This window comes from Anomalospiza imberbis, chromosome 1 (assembly GCF_031753505.1).
Source record: "Anomalospiza imberbis isolate Cuckoo-Finch-1a 21T00152 chromosome 1, ASM3175350v1, whole genome shotgun sequence".
Classification (NCBI taxonomy): Eukaryota; Metazoa; Chordata; class Aves; order Passeriformes; family Viduidae; genus Anomalospiza; species Anomalospiza imberbis.
The window spans coordinates 117,232,583-117,248,218 of record NC_089681.1 but is presented as its reverse complement, the minus strand read 5'-3'; the positions used below and the strand labels follow the sequence as shown (position 1 = coordinate 117,248,218).

Sequence of the window (15,636 nt, the reverse complement as noted above, 5' to 3'; positions counted from 1 at the left end):
AATCTGATCTTCCAGTAAGCACCACATTTCTTTGGTATGGATTTTTTCAGTAACTGCAATAGGTCCAAGATGTACAACTATTACAGTATTGCCTTGATTTATATCAGAAAAGGGTTACCTTGGCAGGCTTACAGGCTCTTTGCAAATGCAATGCGTATTTTTAGGCTCCAGGTTAGCTTTGTTTGCTAAACACAGCTTCAGAATACTCCAGTCCCCATCAGTGGAAAAAATCTCATCCCAAGAATAGGACTGTCATAGTTTTCTGTGAAATATGAAGACCCTGCCTACACGGAGCATGCGTTTACATATCTTATAGGGAAGCTGCTCTTTCAACAACTCCAATGTCAAAGAACATATTCAATAAGGAAAAAAAAAGACAAAATGAAAAAATCCTTTTAGGACTTGTCCAAGAGGCAGTTGTTTGCAAGGAACATAAAAATTAAAATAATCACCTTTGAAAGAGAATGTATTTACATTCTCAAGTTATTTTTATGGGCAGGGCTATAAGTTAATCCAGCTCCAGAAAGTGACTTTCTAAATCTATGGGTGTACTGCCAATGGTAGCTTCAGAGAACAACATACTTTAGATAAGATGTGATGTTTCATTTTGCTGCTGCAGATTTCTTGTGGCCATAGCTGGAATTTGGGAACTCTTATTCAAGACGGTACAACAAGGAGCCAGAGAGAAGGCTTCACCCAGGCTGAGTCCCTTGGAGTGGGGCTCATATGAGGTCTATGAGGCTTCCTAGGGCAGATCCTAGAGGAATCTTTAACCTCACAGCTGCAACAGAAATACCAGAGATGTTCTGCTGGATTCAAGTCAGATTTACAAGATTTCAATGAAAAAAAATCATAAATAAACCATGAAAGTGACTTTCATCCTAAAATCACAAAGCTGTAGGCTGAACGCCAGGAGGAAAGGACAAGAAAGGAAAAGGATACTTAACATGTGTTTCCCTTCCTATTTATGACCACATTGATCCAGCAAGCCCTGATGGGAAGCTGAGCTGTTATCCAAAGTCTCGCCCTGACAGCAGGACTGGTGGCTTGCCCAGCTTGTGACAGGCAGAGCCCTGCTGGATGGAGCCCTCTGATGGCTGACACCCATCACAGATGCTTCTCCCACTCGAATGGCACTCAGAATTAATAATAAACCAGCTGGGCAGACCAGCCAGTTAATGAATGTGGGCTTGTCCAGCTGAAACCGAGCCTTTCATCTGCTTTGTTGTCATTCATTCAGGCTCCTCTCAGCCTCCTTGCAAGGACAGCAGAGTGCCACAGGCTGCAGCCACCCAGCTCCAGTCTGGACATCTACTGCAAGCCACAAGGGCACATTTTCCTCTTTAGCTAGGAAAGCTTAAGAGCTTGTTAAAGGTGCCTTTATTTACAGGGCAGATGCAGGTATTAAGCTCTCCTTCAAAATGCCAAAGATAAGTGCCAGCATTGGCAATCTATGCTTCTTTAAAGTGTGTTTTATGAAACTTTTTGATCCAAAGTGTGCTTTAAGAACATATAAGCAGAGATGAGATTACAGCTTGTGTTTGGAGCTGGGTTGAACAGTCAAGTTAGTGAATTTTCTGCATCTCTCAGTACATTTTTGAATTTGAACCTTATAGCTGTTGGCTGCAATATATCCTTTCCTATAAACCAGATTAAATATGCCAAAGAAACATATCAAGCTTAGGTAATGATGTCTGTGTGGAGGAGATGGTGACCCATTAAATTCCCATGGGATTTACAAAATGAGACACAGAGGTGCAGCTCTGCCCTGCTACTAGTTTCCTTTTGCTTAAGATGGGCTTCAGACTCTTTAAGAAACAGAGCAAAGCAGATCAGAAATTATTTCAATTAATTTTAGAAAATGAAGAAATCCAGATGAAACCTTGCAAATTTCTTTTAATAGAATCATAGCATTCTTTAGGCTGAAAAAGACCACTAAGTTCTAAATGTTAACCTAGCACAGTCAAGAAAAATAAAAATTTGAAAGTGCCCCATTTTTAATCTCTGAAGAACCACAGGCTTTGACAGCAGTACTTTGCCAGCGGATGCACACTCTGAAATTGTCTTAAATAAATAAATAAATAAATGTCTTTAAAAATCAGTCAGTGCTCCCAAAGCTTGACAATAGCATGATCCCTGGCACACTGCCTGGACAGCGGGCCTGGATATTCACCTAGCTACAGGAGCAAGGACACTCTGTCCTCCATCCCCACCTAACAGTAAGCCCACATCTCTCAGCAGCTCTGGCAGCCTGGCTGGGGAGAGGGGTGGCTGCATCTCTGAGGTCAGCCCTACAAAACACTGCAGACATGGCAAGATGTGGAAGAGCAAAGGGGCCTGTGGGATTTTTAAGCAAAGGAAAGGCCTTTTACTCCCTGTATGTAACATTTCGGACATTTTATCTGTATGTATGTGCATGTATGAGGACAACATGTATGCCAGAAGATTATACACTGTTCTCTCAGACTGATTGCAGAAGGAAAATTCTGAGATCAGTACAAGGGGAGAGAGAGGTGGATTTGCTTGTGTTGGCTCCGCATTCTGTTTCACAAAACAATGAAAAATCCCGGTAAAATCTAATGGGTGTAACACCTCAGTGGGTTATAAAACAGGTTTGTAAAATAAACCTGTGTCCTATAAATCCCAATAACCATGACAGGGCTATTCTGTGCAATTTTCCTTCTATTGCCTTTCACTTGCAGAGCTCCAGAGCTCTAGACACTGCTAAGCAATGCTGACAGTTCTATGAGCTCTCCATCAGTGCATGAGAAACTGAGGCACAGAGAAGTTAAGCAAGTCCTCCAAGTCCAGGGATAACTCCATTACAGTACCAGAAACAGACTTCCAATCTGGTGAATTACAATATCTCATCTCAATCATTTAATGAACCAGATCGTAAAATCAACTCCTCTTCACACCAGACCAATGGTAGAAATACTCTGAGTATTAAAGCCTAAGAATTTACTGTAATCTGTAGAAGAGCCTGAAGCCCAAAAGATTAAAGCAGGATGGCCTGAAAGACTTCTGCATGTCATTCACTGCCACACAGTCCTCTCCCACTTTGTGTAAGATCAGTAGCAACAAAGCTGAGATACACCAGTTCCACCCTTTTGCAAGTGCAAGATCATAATCTGTCAGTGCTGGCATAGATCAAACATGTACTTGACTTTGATGCTTTGATGTTGCTCCACCATATGCTCAGACAGTCCCAGACAATCCCTATGAGACTGTGGGTGTTGCTGTGTGCTCAAAAAGACTTCAGAGAAAAGCCTCTCAATTCTTTGAAAGCTTGTTGCCATCAACTAGATTAATTCCTCATGACTCCCTTGCTGCAACAGATTCCCAGGCCAGATGACTTTGTTCTTCTGCCTTTGACCAAAAAACCCAACTATATATTGACTTTGTATTGTAAAAAAGTTGTTAACTTTGTAGTTTCAAGAAGCTGGTAAAAATACTCTGTAATTGCTTTCCTGGGTAAAAGAAAACTGAAATTGTAGCACTGCCTTTTCTTGTGTGCGTTCCCCAGAAGCCTACATTTATCCATATCCTCCTGCTAGTTCCTGAGGAAAATGGTCAACCTCTTTTCCCCACAGTGTTTCAGTTCTCCTCTGTGGGTTCCCTACACCCATCTTGTCTTCCCAAATGCTCTTTTACAGCTGTGTGACTACAGAAAGAGTCCCCACAATTTCCTTCCTGTTAAAGGGGTGATTCCTTGGAGAGGAGAAGGGAAGAAATAGAATAACTAGGTTAGGTCTGTTAATTCCTGTAAAGTTTTTCCTCTCTTGTTTATTTCTGATCTTCCTCAAACAATTTCCCCTAGATTCGAAGGTCCTGCCCTGTTCTTTTTTATCTCCGAAGCTGCAGCACGAGACAGATCTCCCAGCCGTGTCCTGGCTGAGTGCTGTGCTGCACCACAGCTGATTCTGCAGCCACACACCACCCTAGCACCAGGAGCTAAAGACTGCAGGGATACAGGGTCTATGTGACAACAAATGTCCTCCTGTCTAAACACAACTGATACTTTTCTTTGGTTTTAACTAACATTAGCAGTTTCTTTTGCTGCAGTCACCAGCACTGCTGGTGCTTCTGTGCCAATAGCCCACTCATGGGAAGCCTCTGATGTGGGAAGTGTCCCACTTCACATGGGAAGTGTCTGATAGGAAACAGATTGTCAAATGCAAGGAGGCTAAAATGTGAAGCCACAGACTGTTTCCCTCCTGTGCAGGGGTTTGGTAATATTGACGTGTCCACAAATGAGCTGTCTGTACTAAAGGCAGAGGCCTACAAGCACCGTCTGTCTACAACTACACGGGGACTAAGCTGATTTTACAGCACTTTGGATTGCTTGTTGGTGGAGCTTCTATCCTTTCAGTGAAAACACCTGATTTTGAAACAGCTTGCTTTCCTGTGCTGGAATTTAAGCCTCCACCTTTCAGTCTGCTCGTAACAAAAATCTAGTATTCACCAGCATGTCCAATGCCCATGGAATACAGACAGTGCTATCCTCATTCATGGCAATGGTACAGCATGGACAACTTGGACCAGCTGGATCTCCATGTCAGCTGCGGATCACTTTCAGCTGAGGTTCCCATTTGGGAAATGCTGCCTGTCGGAAGCATTCGTAGGTTATAGAGAAACCTCCAGATCAGTTACTGCTTCCTTTGCTGGAAAGCCAAGCAAGCACTGCCTCAGCTCCTGTACTGACCTCTGTCCCTGGCAGCTGGAGGACTTCTTCACAACCCAACAAGTGAATGCCATGATATTCAACTTCAACAGCATTTCACTTTCCCTTTACCTGCATTGTCACTTTCATTATCTTTTTTGTCATTATCATTTTTTTTTTTGACAAGACAAGCACCGTGTCAACCAGTAATGCCATAAACACATCAGAAGCCTCTTCCTTCTCCTTCATGCAAGACCAGGGCTGTACTTAAGGAGCTTTGCTGCAAACAGGTTCCAGCATCCTCACTAGAGGCTATGTCCTCTTCTTATTTTTATTTACTGCCGGAAGGCAAGCACCCAACCTCCTGAACTGCCTCTGATGTCCTCTCCTTGTCCCTTACCCACAGGATCAAGTGGGCTCCTACTCACTGGTTTACTGTGAATTTCAAGAGCATCTCTGGGGGACCTTGGCTATCGAGGATGAGATCAGTGCTCCCTTCCTGTGCCCTTGCTGATGAGAAGGTGGATGCAGGCACGGAGTCAGGGACAGGCTTGTGACCTGCACCAGAGTGGCTGCTCTGCTCTCACCTTTCTCAGCACAGGTGTTGCAGCATGCACCATCAGAGAAGGCCTGTGAGTCCTAAGGTGATTTCTTTCCTGAGTATCATCTACATTGACCTGAGCAGGACACCCAGTTTGGGATTTTCACAGGTCATATCTACCAGGGGAGAATATAAAGTCAAATCAGGTGTTTTATTAACACTGCTTATTTAAAGACCCATTTATTTGAAGCAACAGTAACCACACCATACTAGGCTGTTAATTTGCTACCAGTTCAAGCCTTTCCCCAGAGGCTGCTCAGGAACTCTCTTCTTTATCAGCTTAGAAGGGTAGCCACTATGCCTTCCTTCTTTTGGCTTATCTTTCCAGCTATCCATTTGGGCTATCAAATTGAACCAGCCAATCCCAAGGTTAATTTCTTCTCTGAAGCTGAACAGAGAATCTAGTGAAAGAATATTTTGTTTCCCTTTCAGGCTCATATGAATCAAAAACAAGATGGAAAGCTCTCAAACATCCTGCCCCACGACCTTTGGCAACTCAGCTCCACAGCTAGGTGACTGCCCTCTCATGGCCAATGATACTTTGCTTTTCTTCTTCTAATGAAGCTGTAGCCTTTGCCAGTGGCTCATTTCCATCAGGAATTTTAATCTAACCACAGCTTTCCTGCTTATGTTTGTTCCATGAGAAGCCCACTAATCAGTGGTACCAGGATGCTCAGCACCTCCTGGGCCCATGATAACTTTACAGAGCAGAACCAGGCTTCTTTCCCTGGTCTGATATTTTTGCTTGCTAATCACCCTTTGGGTTATTTTCCTAGCAGGCTCTGTCTGCTGCCTTTTGAGAGTCTTCAAGCTTTTACTTTTCATATTGTTTTAAATTCCTTATGCAACTTTCTTTCTCTTGCAAACACTCTGACAAGTCATTCTCCTGTGATTTTACATAAATAAATATTTACAATTACTCTCTTTAGAAACAAAATACATCCACCTGGCATCTTTGCTGTCCATTATGAAAATAGTTAGGGTTCCTGCAGAGAAAAGAAAACCAAACCCTGATGATGGGGTCAGATATTCCTTTTATAGAAAGGCAGCCCTGATCCCAACTCCCCCAATGTCAGGAATCATCCCTTGTTTCTGTGTTCATTCTCTCCTGCTGTTTCTCTCACAAATGCACAATGCCCTCTGCCCACAGCACAGCACCACAGTGGCTCCCAATGTCCCTTCTCTGTGCTGCCCAGCCATGGCTGTCACCCCATCCAGCTCTTCTTCCCAGCCCACCTTGCCCATCACCATGGCTCCAACAGTGTCAGGCCACAAGAAAATGGAATTCTTTCCTGCAGCTCTGCCACATGAAGCCGGGTTGTAAATATTATACCTTCCTGACTCAAAGAGGATGAACCTAATGCCCAGTGAGATATAATGTTCCTTTTCTTCAGGAAAATAATAGGACAAAGGCAAAAAAAGTGTGAGGAATACTCCAAATAGTGCTCCCATTTAGTTCTTTTAAAATGACCCACCATATTTCCAAAGGACTATCAATCAGTATTGACTGTAAGAGCCAACTGAATCAAGGGATGCACTTGTGGCATGCATAGAAGGCCAGAAGAAGCACTGAGATGCAGTTCTTTTTCTTTGGATGCTTCTGGTAAATTAAATACTGTTCTATCTCTCTGCAAAACCTTGGGCCTGGATGAGCAGTAAAGGGGAGGAGAAGGAAGGAGGAGGAGAGGAAGAGAGTCTTTCTACTACCTGAATTTGGAAGGTGGCTTCCTTCAGGCTGGTTCTTACAAGGCGCAGACTGGTTCATACAGTCCTACTAAAAATGACTACAGAACTCATGCCTTCATCATGTGAGTGCAGCAGTTCAGGAAACTCAGGGCAGAGCTCTGAAAAAACAGATGTAAATGACACCACAAACACAAGTGGTAGTGTGGTAATCACATATCCTCTGAACAGAGAGAGAGATAGCTTTCCCAGGATTTTCCTGGGAAGCTGCGAGAAAGCTCAGAGAAAAGAATGAGAAACAATTCTTATCTTCACTTGCTGCACTTGTTGTTGTGCACAAGTGGAATGTGTTATGGAGATTTGTTTACCAAAGGGTGATTTCTTAACTGGCTAATGGTGATCACGTTTGGATTTCAAGGACCAATCTGGTCTGTCAGTATAGGACTGTTGGCAAGAGCGACGAGTGTTTTTTAATAGAATAGTATAATATAGTATAGTATGATATAATAAAGTGATTGATCAGACTTCTGCAATCATGGAGTCAATGCTAATTATTCCCCAGCTGGGGGCTTGCGGCGACATGGTAGGACATGGGTGGGATATGACAGGTTACCCTGAAAATAACCTGCTGCCTCCAGTCTACCTATCCTAGGGGTCTTCACTGCCATGTGGAATCACGGCTAGATGCTGTTATATGTTGTAATCCTATTCCTTGGAACATTTTCTCCAGAAATGACACGTCAGCTCTGTGACACCCAACTCTTTGTATCTGACATGACATTCAAAATACTTCTAGAAACAAGGATGCACTGTTGCTTGAGACTGATGGGACTCTAAGGTGGAGTTAGCAGAAAACAAAATTCCAGTTTACTCTTCTTTCGCCAGTTATTGTACAAACACTTTTCCACCCAACAGGCTGTTTCCCCTTTGTTTTCTGGTTACCGCTTTGTGACTTGTAAGCCTTTTTATTTCTGACCTGTTGCTATGCAAAGATGTGTGAGGACAGAAATAAAAGTACATTTAGGCTAGAAGTTTCCAGACATACCTGGAAAATACCTGAATGTTTTTTCCCAACTACTGGAAAGACAAGTGATTGCTTAAGAACATTCTCTCTGCTAAATGTGATTGATTTCAGAATTTGAAAGTGCACTGCTGAAATTTATTCTTTAAATATGAAATTGCATCCTGGTGCTGAATACAAATAATTGACTCAGCTGATAGTCAGAGAACATTTGAGCAATCACTAAAATAACTGAGAATGTAAGTGGAATTAATTCACCTTCAGTGTAAATGGAATTAATTCATCTTCTGTGCCCAGATTTCTACCAGAAAAATCAGAACTTACTGCTTTTTTCTGAAAAGTTTCTTAAAATACAGATGCAACCAAAGCACTGAAGTAATACCTTATTATATATTTTTAGTACCAAATATCCTTTATTAGCAAGTAATAATGGCACATGGGTATGTCTCAATCCAGCCCTGGGGCCGTGAGATTATGGCAGAATCTTTGGCCAACTGCTATTTTTTCCACATTTTATCAACCAAACATTGACAATACATGCATGGCAGGAGCTTCACTAGCAGCTTGCTGGGTATAAAGGTGATTTTCAGTGTCTTGGCCAGAAGAACAGAGCGTGGGACTTTGCCATGGAACAGACTGTGGGGTAGGGATCTGCCCCACGGGGTCTTGCAGACAAGAACCCAGGACTGCCCTGTGGAAAATGCTCCACTACAAGGAGCAGGCTCTGGCATTTTCCATAATGTTTACCTCTTCTACTATGGTTTCAGCAGAGATGACAAGTCTTCCCTCTTTTTAGGGGCAGGTTATTTGTTGACCTGTTATTTAACAGGACAGCTCAAATGTCTTCTGTAGACACACAAATGTGTGGCGCAGGAGAAGGCAATGGAAACATCACATTCTTGTTTCCCTGTGTATCATCTAAAAGAGTCAAAGAAACACAAAGTTCTTCAAAACAAGTTTTGAGGTCTGATGTTATTGCAAAGCAATTTGGAATATATCAGGGAAAATAAATCCTGGTGACTCCTGTACCTCACCGTTAAATAACCTCAACATAATGGAAAAAGCACATTCCAATCGAAAATAAATGGTAACAAATTTAAAGGCTTTTTAGCATCTTAGAGAGCTTGAATGTAAGCTCTCCAAGATGCTACATGGGTACAGCAGAGAGATAAAGGTACAGCCTTTAAGTCCACATCTAGGGTTGATTTTATGTACAGACATAAAATATGCACCCCTTTGATCACTGTGAAAGCCATGGGGAGGATGTACAGGTATAGCGGGCCCTGACCTACCAACCTCAGTTGAACCATTTCAAATCTAACACTGAGGGAACACAGGACATTAGTTAGAAGCATCTGTATTGATACAGAATAACAGACAGAAGGTGGGAGACAGCAATTTGCCATAAAGTGGTGAAATTTCCTCAAAGAAGATGGAGTCAGAGCTCTCGCCAGCTTTCCCCTTCCTTCGCACAGAACGTGACTGAAGGGAAGTCTTGCTGCTGAAACTGTAAAATCTATTAAGAGGGATTTCCAGTGCCATGGCTCAGCTGACAACTAATTTGTTTTGTCTTTGCCTAGCAGGGATTTTCCATGCAGTGGACTCTTGTTTGCTATGTAAGTCATCTGAGTATTTGTTAGTGTCATAGCCAGAGCCAGATGATGTTTATTCTGCTAACATCCAGTCGGGCTCCGGCAGCACTCATTGAGGTCAGGGCTTTATTTATAGAAGCAGATATACGTTGAGATTCATTTTCTTTCCCTTGCTGTATTCTACCTAAACTCATCCAAAATGGAAAGAAACATGCAGACATGCAAGTAATAAACTAATTGGGCCAGATCCATGCATTAGCACAGCACCACAGAGGCCAATGGAAAAAAAGCATTTTTGAACAGCTGAGGACCTTGCCTATTATTTCTCATGGGGAAGGGAGGGGTTTAAAACCAGAAATTATAAAGCAAAAAGCAAAACTGACCAAGCAACAAAATGCCCTGACTTGTGGCAGAGCAGATCTGCAATGCAAACCCCTCAGCCGAGATCTGCAATTTGAAGTTGGTTTTTTTCCTCCTGTGCTCCCAATCACCAGAAAGTGCAAGAATCAGAGTGCAGAGTGCTCCAAGCGAGGAAAAGTAATGACTTAAAGCAATTTACCTGCTGAAAGTGAGAAGACATTGTCAGCGTACGCAGTCTGAGACAAAGCAAAGCAGAAGATAAGCAGCAGGTAAGATCCCCAGACAAGCGGGCTGAGGACCAACATGCTGGCTCTGCCCTGGCAGATCCCAGCTCAGAGGCACAAGGCTGCTTGGGGGCTCTCTCTCTCCCCTCTCTCCCTCTCTGCCTTGCCTGCTCTCTGCCTCTGCCCTCACTATGGGATGCGTGTGTGTGTGTCTGTCTGTGTACGTCTCCCTCTCTCTCTCTCTCTCTCTCTCTCTCTTCCCCCTCCCTCTCCGTGCCTTTAGGAAGAAAGAATGCCAACCATTTCCCATTAAATCTTCTCCTTACACTAGACACAGTTATATTTAACTCCTGTGCTGGATCAGTTGCCCCTATTGTGGACATTAGCTGCTAAAACTGAGGCATGGGGGATTCTGGTTTTGCTAACAGAAGCAAAAAGGCTCTTTGGATAATAATAATGATGAGCAGGAATGGGAGAAATTAAGAACTGGACTGTAAACAGAATCCTTCGATACAGGCAGCCAGACACCGGCGTCGAGATGGATAAAATCCCTGATTGATCATCTCCTACAGGTCACTAATTGCATTAATGAGTGATGAGCAGTGACCTACCATCTGCTCATCCCTGGTAGCTACGTGTCTTGCATTTGTGTACAGAGTGCAGCTCAAGGTGAGGGATGCCACAAAGGCTTCATGAACGAACAAACACACTATTATTTTGGATTTAAGTGAAAATGACAGTACCACTGACAGTGCCAGACATTGCAGGATTGCAGAATTCACTGATGGGGTGCAACAGGGGGAAGAAACAATACAAGTGCCATGATGGGGTGAATTAAACACTATCAGCTCTGAGGGTGGAGATGGACAACACACTACACAGCACCATGTGAAGAAAATAAATCTCCCGGATTTCAGAGAATTCAGAAATTCTCTGAAAAGCAGCAGGTGCCCTTGCTACCTGTACAAAAGTTTGGGCTTCCTGTGCCTTATTGCAACATGCAGTGCTTTACAAATTAATTTGTGTCCTCTGAATAAGTAGCAGAGAGATCTTCCTTTCTGCTGGAATCTGACAGTGGTTTCCATGAAAATCAGAGGTACATCCTTTGCTGTGTAAAACATTACTGTCTCCCAGATGGAGATGGTTTTCTTTGCCCACTGTTTATAGTTTCCCCCAAGAAAAATGTGAAAATACTTCGGTTTAATTATAGAATTGATGTTTTTTTTCCCATTTGAGAAGAGTTCTCATTGACAGAAATCGTGACATGTCCCTCTCGGCATTAATTCCACTGAAGAGCAAAGTGAAATATTTCCATAATTCTGGTTAAACAGTCTTGGCTGTTACTTTCAATGCACTGCAAATATATTGACAAAATCTTTCTAAATCTAATGGCTAGATGGGAAGAGTCACATCTGCCTTATACATTTTTATCCCTAAAGGACATGCTTAATATAACCATAATGCTTTCTAAAATCTGTTTCCAGTACTGCAATATTTTGGATAACATATTTTCTACTTTTATTTAATCTTATCTACTTTACTCCACTGTCTGTTACTTTTTAGTATTTGGCTTTTCTTAGTGAAGATAGTAATTTGGTCTCTTTCTTCTTTGACCAAGATAACCATAGATTAAGTGAGTGCCATTAGTTTTCTTGGCATGCTACATCTCAGTGGGAAAGGAATAGCTCTTGGGAAGGTTATCATGACAAGACCCAAGCATGCAAGATAAATGTCCAGCTGCAATCCCCATGTTAGAAGCGTGCATGGAGGCTGGAAAAAAATTGCTCATAAGCTAAAATGTCAAGATTGTATTAAAAATATTCACGTCTGAAAATAGGTGACCAACACAATAGTTAGTCAAAGGAACAAGTAAATAATTTCAAACCCTGCTGAAATCATCCTGCAGCCTTTTAGCAATTGAATATTCAGTAGAAATTTCTAGTACAAAACAAATTCTATTTGATAAGAAAATAATTAATCCTATAATACTAGAAAGAACTAAGATCATGCAGTAGGACCAATATCTTTCCTCTCCTTCTATGATTTTATATCAGAGGTAGCCAGAAGTGATACAGGAAGCCAGGGCTGGTTCAGAGTTAGAAAAACACATCAGTTTACAGAATTGCAGTCTTTAAGAATTGCAGTCAATTCTTAAATAGAGACTTTTAAATCCACTTATTGCTGTGGAGAACTCTGATTAAAATTGAGGTTTTGTCAATGTTCTCCTTTCTTTCAGCATAGCATCTCCAACACTGAGCCTGTTTGACCTGAAATGGCTTTCAGCCAATGTGAGAAGAAAGCTCTGTGGGCACACCCTCTTCAGTGGAAAACACATCATCTCCCACAAAAACTTGAAATGAGACATTTGGACTTATATTTGTTTGAAAAGACCTCTTCTTCATGATGTAGTTCCATTCATTCTTTAGATTTTAGTGGAGAGCTTTCATTGCAGGGCAGCGAGCCAGGCCATGTGTAGAGTGCAAATCCTCTGTTCTGTTTCCTCTGATTTTGAGGTGTTGGCCTTACCAGCTGAGACTGCTGGCAAGGTTGGTAGTGGCTTCACAAGAGAAGGACAACGTCCATTGGAAATAAAATGGACAATAGCTGTGGCCTTATTGATGGGACTTAGGCAGGTGGCAGCGCAGCAGACTGACATTCCCTGCTCCAGGCTGGGTGGCAAGGCTGTACACCTGGTCACACAGCTTCTTTCTGACCTCCATGGCAGCAGTGCCTGTGCAGAGAGAATCTTGAGGAGGGAACGTGTCATGTAGCAGGGGGAATCTGGCATGAGAGACTTGACAAACGTGTGCTTTCCAGGCCCTGAGCCCCAAGAACTTGCTCAGCCAAGCAACACATTTCTCCAGCTATTCCTTTTTTTTTTTTTAATTTGTGGCAGATGCCACAGCAACTAAAAATGCCAAAACCCAACCAACACATAATGAAAACAATAGCCTGGAAAGTTTGTCTGTTCAAAGAGTTGTTGCTTGACCTTTTCAGCCCAAACTTGAACTCTTAGAAGTGTGTAGAGGAATCTGCTGATGACACTGCCATGTAAAAAGAATTTATGAACCTTTTTCTATGCAAGAATTAATGAATACTTGTTAAAAAGAAAGCTTCTTCCCAGCCTTGCTCAATTTTGGTTGGCAGGTACTGCATCAATAAGACAAGGTAAAATGAATATAGTTAAAATACCATAAATCTCAAATTCTTTCATGAACACCATTCTAGTTAGAAGGACAAAGATAATCATGGAGTAATTGGGTCAGAAAGGTCATCTAGTCCAAACCCCTGCAATAAGCAGGGACATTTCAACTAGATCAGGTTGCTCAGAGCTCCACCCAGCCTGAACTTGATGCTTATAGGGAAGGGGCATCCACCATTTCTTGGAGTAAACTGTTCCACTGTCTCACCATCCTCACCACAAAACATTTCTTCCTGTTATCTAGCCTAGATCTAACCTCTTTTAGTTTAAAACCATTCCCCCTTGTCCTGTTGAGATACTCAATATATAGTTGAGACTTTCTAGTTAAAAAGTCTGAAAGGTCTTTTGCTGAGAGGGGTAAAAGGTAAAACAGAAACCCCAAGTTAATGCAGTAATTCAATAACAGCTCATGTCTGCAAAGCAGTACAGAAGAATCCTGTTCATTCAATTAGAGCAGAAGCTGGAAAAGAATCTTTATAATTACATTTTCCTTGTGAGGTAGTTATTTAGCAACAATTGTTTTTCACAATAAAAATGCATGTTCAGTTTTGCACACTTGACTCAGTTATGTCTAACACTTAGATCTAGTGCTATGACAGCACAGCTAACGTCACCTTGGAAGATGGCGTTGCCTAAAGTAAAACGGCAGCTGCTGAAGCAAAATGATAAGTGCAGAAAGCCAGTGAGTGGCTTTCCATTTCCTTGCTGGTGTATTGAAATTTAATTCAGAAGCACATGTAGGAACAGACCCACTAACTGCCATGAAGTAAACCCAAGCACATTCACACTCGATGGAGCTCTAGCCAGGCCAGTCTCCCAGCTGGATATCAGGACAGGAGCAGGTGGTCAGCTAAAGGCAAAGCCAGCACCCGTCAGTCTTCACACTACCACCCACTGCACGAACAGGGTGAAGGAGGACATGGATGGCAGGGCATTCATGACTAGCAATTTCCAAAAGCAACTCCTTTTAGCAAATTAGGCACTTAATTGATGTTACACATTTCACAACAAGCAGCAGCCTTCTGGCCTCCTCTTTTCTCTGTACTCTATGGTTCACAGACATGCAAAACTGACCAGGGAAGCCAATTTATCTTTACACTCTTCAGAGCACATTTGTTTACAGAGCAGCCCAGTTCTCATTCCATATTTAGAAAGTTCATCTTGAAAGGTTAACTTTTAGACTTTATTCAAAGGCTCAGTCCTTCACTTTTTTTTTTATTTTTTCACTCCAGCAAGTAATCTCCGTGCACATATTTAGTTTTCTACTGAAGACTATAGAACAAAAGAGGTAAGGACATGATTAAAGTTTATAGGATAATTCAAAGTGACTTCCATTAAAGCTACCAAAACCACCCTACTTGTGGCCTTGTAATGTAACAACTAAGTAGAACAACTTTAAAACAATAATTCAGGTGCTGACCTTTATAAAAGTGCTCTTCTTCCTATTTTTCATTTCATTTTTTTCTTTTAAACCTTGCCTTTCAAACTGCAGAACATGCAATGTTTCTTGGATGAGATGCACTCATCATAAATGCTCACACATAAGCAGAGAATAAAGATATATGTCCAGGATTGCCAGGTTTTGAAAATCTGGGGCAAACATGCAAAACCTCAGAATGATTCATAGAAAAATGTCCTATAAGACAAAGAAAATGGCCTTGACTGTTGTAGTTCCAGCCAACTGAGGTCTGCAGTCACCAGTATCTAAGCAGATAAATTATCTTCAACATCCTTAGGCAGTGAATCACAGAGAAGTCACAGCTATAACCCAGTCTGGTCATGGCATTTGCAACTAGAGGAGATGGAAATAGTGTGCAGGGCAACTTTTTTCATCTTCTTTTCATTCGGATTGTCTACTGCTATTTACTTCTATTAGTAAATGTCTGCAGAACTCACTGCCTGTACCAGTATCGCTGCCATGCTGCTGGAGGCACAGAACACAGGAATATCTGGCAGTAATTGGCTTCCACAACTCCTAATTTAAGTGATTTATCATCAATCTTGCCAAAGAGCCCAATGAATTAAACACCACAAAGCAAAATCTTTTTTTTTTCTCTCTCAACAGAGAAAGTTTAACTTATTTTCAGAAAAAAATTATTAAAGTCATTATTTTAATGCTCACACTAAACTCAGGACTTTTAATTCCAGGGAGCTTCACGGATGCCTGGCAATGCAGCATCCTGTTCCTGATGTTCATACTGCAGTACAGCCCATCACACCACTGAGATGCAAACAAACATGGATCCAAATACCAGTACACATGTGCCTAGGAGAATGCCCCCAGACACAG

General features: G+C 42.0%; 1 protein-coding gene across 1 annotated transcript in view; it reads right to left on the bottom strand.

The window, feature by feature from the left end:
• COLQ (collagen like tail subunit of asymmetric acetylcholinesterase) overlaps positions 1–10,354 on the bottom strand; it is a 38,797-nt gene extending 28,443 nt beyond the window's left edge. Inside the window, exon 1 of the mRNA XM_068207862.1 lies at positions 10,120–10,354. Coding sequence (XP_068063963.1) covers positions 10,120–10,225 — 106 coding nt within the window. The 5' untranslated portion in view covers positions 10,226–10,354. The remainder of the gene's footprint in view (positions 1–10,119) is intronic.
• Between the last annotated feature and the right edge of the window lie 5,282 nt (positions 10,355–15,636).